Source organism: Gavialis gangeticus, unplaced genomic scaffold (assembly GCF_001723915.1).
Source record: "Gavialis gangeticus isolate Ggan-Ray unplaced genomic scaffold, GavGan_comp1, whole genome shotgun sequence".
Lineage (NCBI taxonomy): Eukaryota > Metazoa > Chordata > Crocodylia > Gavialidae > Gavialis > Gavialis gangeticus.
In genome coordinates this window covers 12,599,389-12,602,748 of record NW_017729003.1, presented here as the reverse complement: position 1 = coordinate 12,602,748, position 3,360 = coordinate 12,599,389, and the positions used below count along the sequence as shown (strand labels likewise).

General features: G+C 42.3%; 1 protein-coding gene across 1 annotated transcript in view; it reads right to left on the bottom strand.

Annotated features, from left to right (window-relative positions):
- CHST3 (carbohydrate sulfotransferase 3) overlaps positions 1-1,829 on the bottom strand; it is a 144,692-nt gene extending 142,863 nt beyond the window's left edge. Inside the window, exons 1-2 of the mRNA XM_019507829.1 lie at positions 1,142-1,829; positions 1-287 (exon numbers count right to left, since the gene is read on the bottom strand). Of these exons, the coding sequence (XP_019363374.1) occupies positions 1-135 (135 nt within the window). The 5' untranslated portion in view covers positions 136-287; positions 1,142-1,829. The remainder of the gene's footprint in view (positions 288-1,141) is intronic.
- Positions 1,830-3,360: the final 1,531 nt, after the last annotated feature.

Here is a 3,360-nt window from a genome sequence, read left to right as displayed (position 1 = left end):
TGATATGATATTATTTTCCTTCTCAATAATGACAAGAGCTACCACAAACACCAGCAGAATGGCATACTTGCTCCTCATTCTCAAACAGTGCAACAGATCCCGGAAATCCTGGGCTAAAGCGTGCCCTTTATCCATGAGGAGTAATGGAAGAGTCCAAGACTGTCATCAGAAAGGCCCTCTCCTTTGAAGGAGAATAAAGAAGGTCTTCAGCCCCTGGTGCTCTGCAGCTATTGAGAGAGCATGTTCCAATCTTCCAGTGTTTCCTTATCATGTGGGTGATGCTTTACCTTGCAGAGAGACAAAAATAAGAAGTGTAAGGGTTAACAATTAGAATACTGGTCGTTTGAAATAAACCAATTTAAGACTGACTTTTGCTAGGTCAGTATTTTTCATGTGGTAGGAGTTTTAATTAGATTCCAAGATTATACAAAATGTTGATCCAAGGAAATATCCATTGAGATTGAATCCATCTGATCATTCTGTCATTTCCTCCAGTATCTGCACAGAAATCTAAAAGGGGCTATACCACACAAGCACAAAGCATTCTTCCCTTCTTTTTGCCCTTTGATGACTCAGACAGCCAATAAAGTATCTCTTCACTCTCAGGGGAATTTCCAAGAGAGTGTACAGGCTACATCAAGTCCCTAAAAACAATACCCTTGCACTGTAGGAAGAGCATTTCAGCTAACGCTGATGCTTACAACTGCCAATTCACAATTTAATAGACTCATTCCTTCTGCCATGTCCACAAATGCTATCCATGGCAACCAAAACTACTGTCACACACTGCTTACTAAACATCTTTAAAAAAGTGGATTGTAAACCATCCCTTGTTTGGCCAGGCTGTTTAGACTCTGTGCATCTCAAGATAAGAACTGCAGGTCTGGTTCTGCTTTTACTTAGTACAGCAAATCAGGAACTGAAGTCTATGGACTATTATAATATAATTCAGAGAATGAGCATACTGTGCCACAACTGGGAATAAGTAGCGAACTTCCACACTTTTTCTGTGGAGAGGACAAGGAGGACCAATAACTGGCCCTCTAACCACTTTCTCAGCCTGTCAGGTCAGTTTTGAGACACACTAGAATGCTGGAGGCCTTATTTTCACTGTAGTTCATGTTCCCAATAGGAGACTTACCTTCCTTTCCCAAATGGGCTTTTATCAGGTGCACTTGTGGGAGAATCCTCAGCATTTCCCTATGGCCTTTCTGGTCTTTCTGTCATTCCAGATCTTAAATTCAAGTGGCCAGTTTCAGGCCTGATGTACCTACACACTGAAACAGAGGGATGGTTTGGTTCAACTGCTTTGTGCTATTCCAGTAGAATGGAACAAAGCAAAGACCCTAGACAAGAAGAGGGAAATGAACAACCTAGGAAAGGAGGAGAGGCAGTGCTGCAGTGCATCAGGTGTGCTTCCTGTCACCTGACAACAACTGCTGTGATGCAGTAACAGCAGAGGTGGGAAGGAAATTGTGTACGTGCTCCTTCCGTTAAACTGAGTCAAGCACTTCAGAACTTGCTTTGTTGTGAACACACTGCTCTATCTGTGGTCACTGGAGAGTGCTTCTTCAACAATTGGGGAAACATCTTCTGTTCTCAACATCTGGAGAGCTGGTGTCTACATCAAGGGCCTGAAGATGATTCTCTTACTGTATGAATGAAATTTCAAGTAATTTAGAGTAATAAAGGTGCTGGGGGGGAGGGGGGTGGCGGCTTCTCTTTATAACCTCCATCCTGCCCAGGAAGAACAGCTGTTGAGAGTATCTGTCAACCTCTGCCCTTCATATCTCCCTGTTCCCAAAATAAATCTTTTAAAAGAGACCCCTTGCTGCACTTCCCCTCTGGCTGGCTTCCTTCCCGTCCCTCCCCCTCTCCAGAGTCTCTGTTCCCAGCTCTGAAATACAATCTTCTACATTTTATGAGCACAGCTTGCCATCCCAACAGCTGCTCATTTGCACTCTCCCAAAAGCTTCCCTACTGAACTGCCAATAAGATGGTGGAGCAATGGGGAAGGATGCCCTGAAAGCGCCATTCCAGAATGAAATCAGCAAGGGAAGGAAGCTGTGTCCCCTTTCATCTTGCCAATGTCCTGCAGTTATCACCTCTCTGGAAGGAAACTAAGAGGACAGTCTATTTTCTTTACTGTGCGATTTGATGGAAGAGCACCAGATCCAACAAATTCAGTATTCATGTGCAGGCCCTGAACTCTTCACACCTGCCTGCCATGACTAGCTGTAGGAAAGACATGACACTTTCAAATGTTATTACAGATACTCTGCATACATGTGGGGCCAATGAAATTCCTTTAGATTATTCATTATTCCTGCCTGTGGTGATTAGTTTATTCCCAGGATCCATCTTTGTGAGCAATTGTTTTTAAAGAAAGTTTTACAAATATAACCACTACAATGAAACAAAGAGAATGACAATAAAAGTCTGGGTTCAAATCCTTCTCTCGATTTCCAACCCACCATTTTCATATCCTGTGAAATTTCAGCAACTCTTTTGTCAGTTGAATGAACAAGGTCCCGTTCAGAGTTTACTTTTTCTTAGTGAAGATTAAAGGATGTCTGGGCATTTTCTCTTTGTTTTTTGTTTTAGAAGGGCCAGGGTGTCTAATTTGATCCTAATCTGTATTGGGTGACAGAGGAGAAGAGGCTAGTAAAACAGTGAGCCAAAAATGTGCTTAAGGGCCCACACCTCTACAGAAGAGAACATGAAACCCCCTGCAGTTGCTGTTTTACAAAGATTTTTGTTTTGTTGCTAAACTCTGAAAGTCATTCTGCTTGGCTGGGTTTAGGGGAGAGTTTTCAGGGTGGGGGTTAGCATGTGGATAGTCTTGTTCTTCGTTACTAGTCTACTTCCAAATTACTAATGAGCAAAGACTTTCTATTCTGGACTAGCTGCAGACCAGTCTCCCAGCCCCCCGCCCACCTTCTTCAACTATGCTGTAGCTTCATCTTATTTCTGAGCTATGTGGTTATGATGATTTCCTCTATCACAGGAAATGTTTCAGTTTTGAGTAATGTTAAAAGGTAAAGACACTTTGTTTTCTTGTGGCTGGGGGCAGGGTTCAGACTCTGATAGTACTAGTGCATTTGGTCGGCATTGTTTATTTCATAATAAATTTCAGCCTCCTTTAACATTCTACAAACAATAAATACAACTGCTGCTGTCAGCAGGTGGCAAAACCATAGGTACCTTCACTTAGTGTTAATGTGTTTTTAGGTTTTATTATTCATTGACTTGCATCTTGTTCAGTCATTTCTATCAGGGCCCTGGGCATACATGGTAGGTATAAAACACTACCAGACCAAAATAGATTCCTTTTACACCCTCTCTGCACTAGTAAAAATG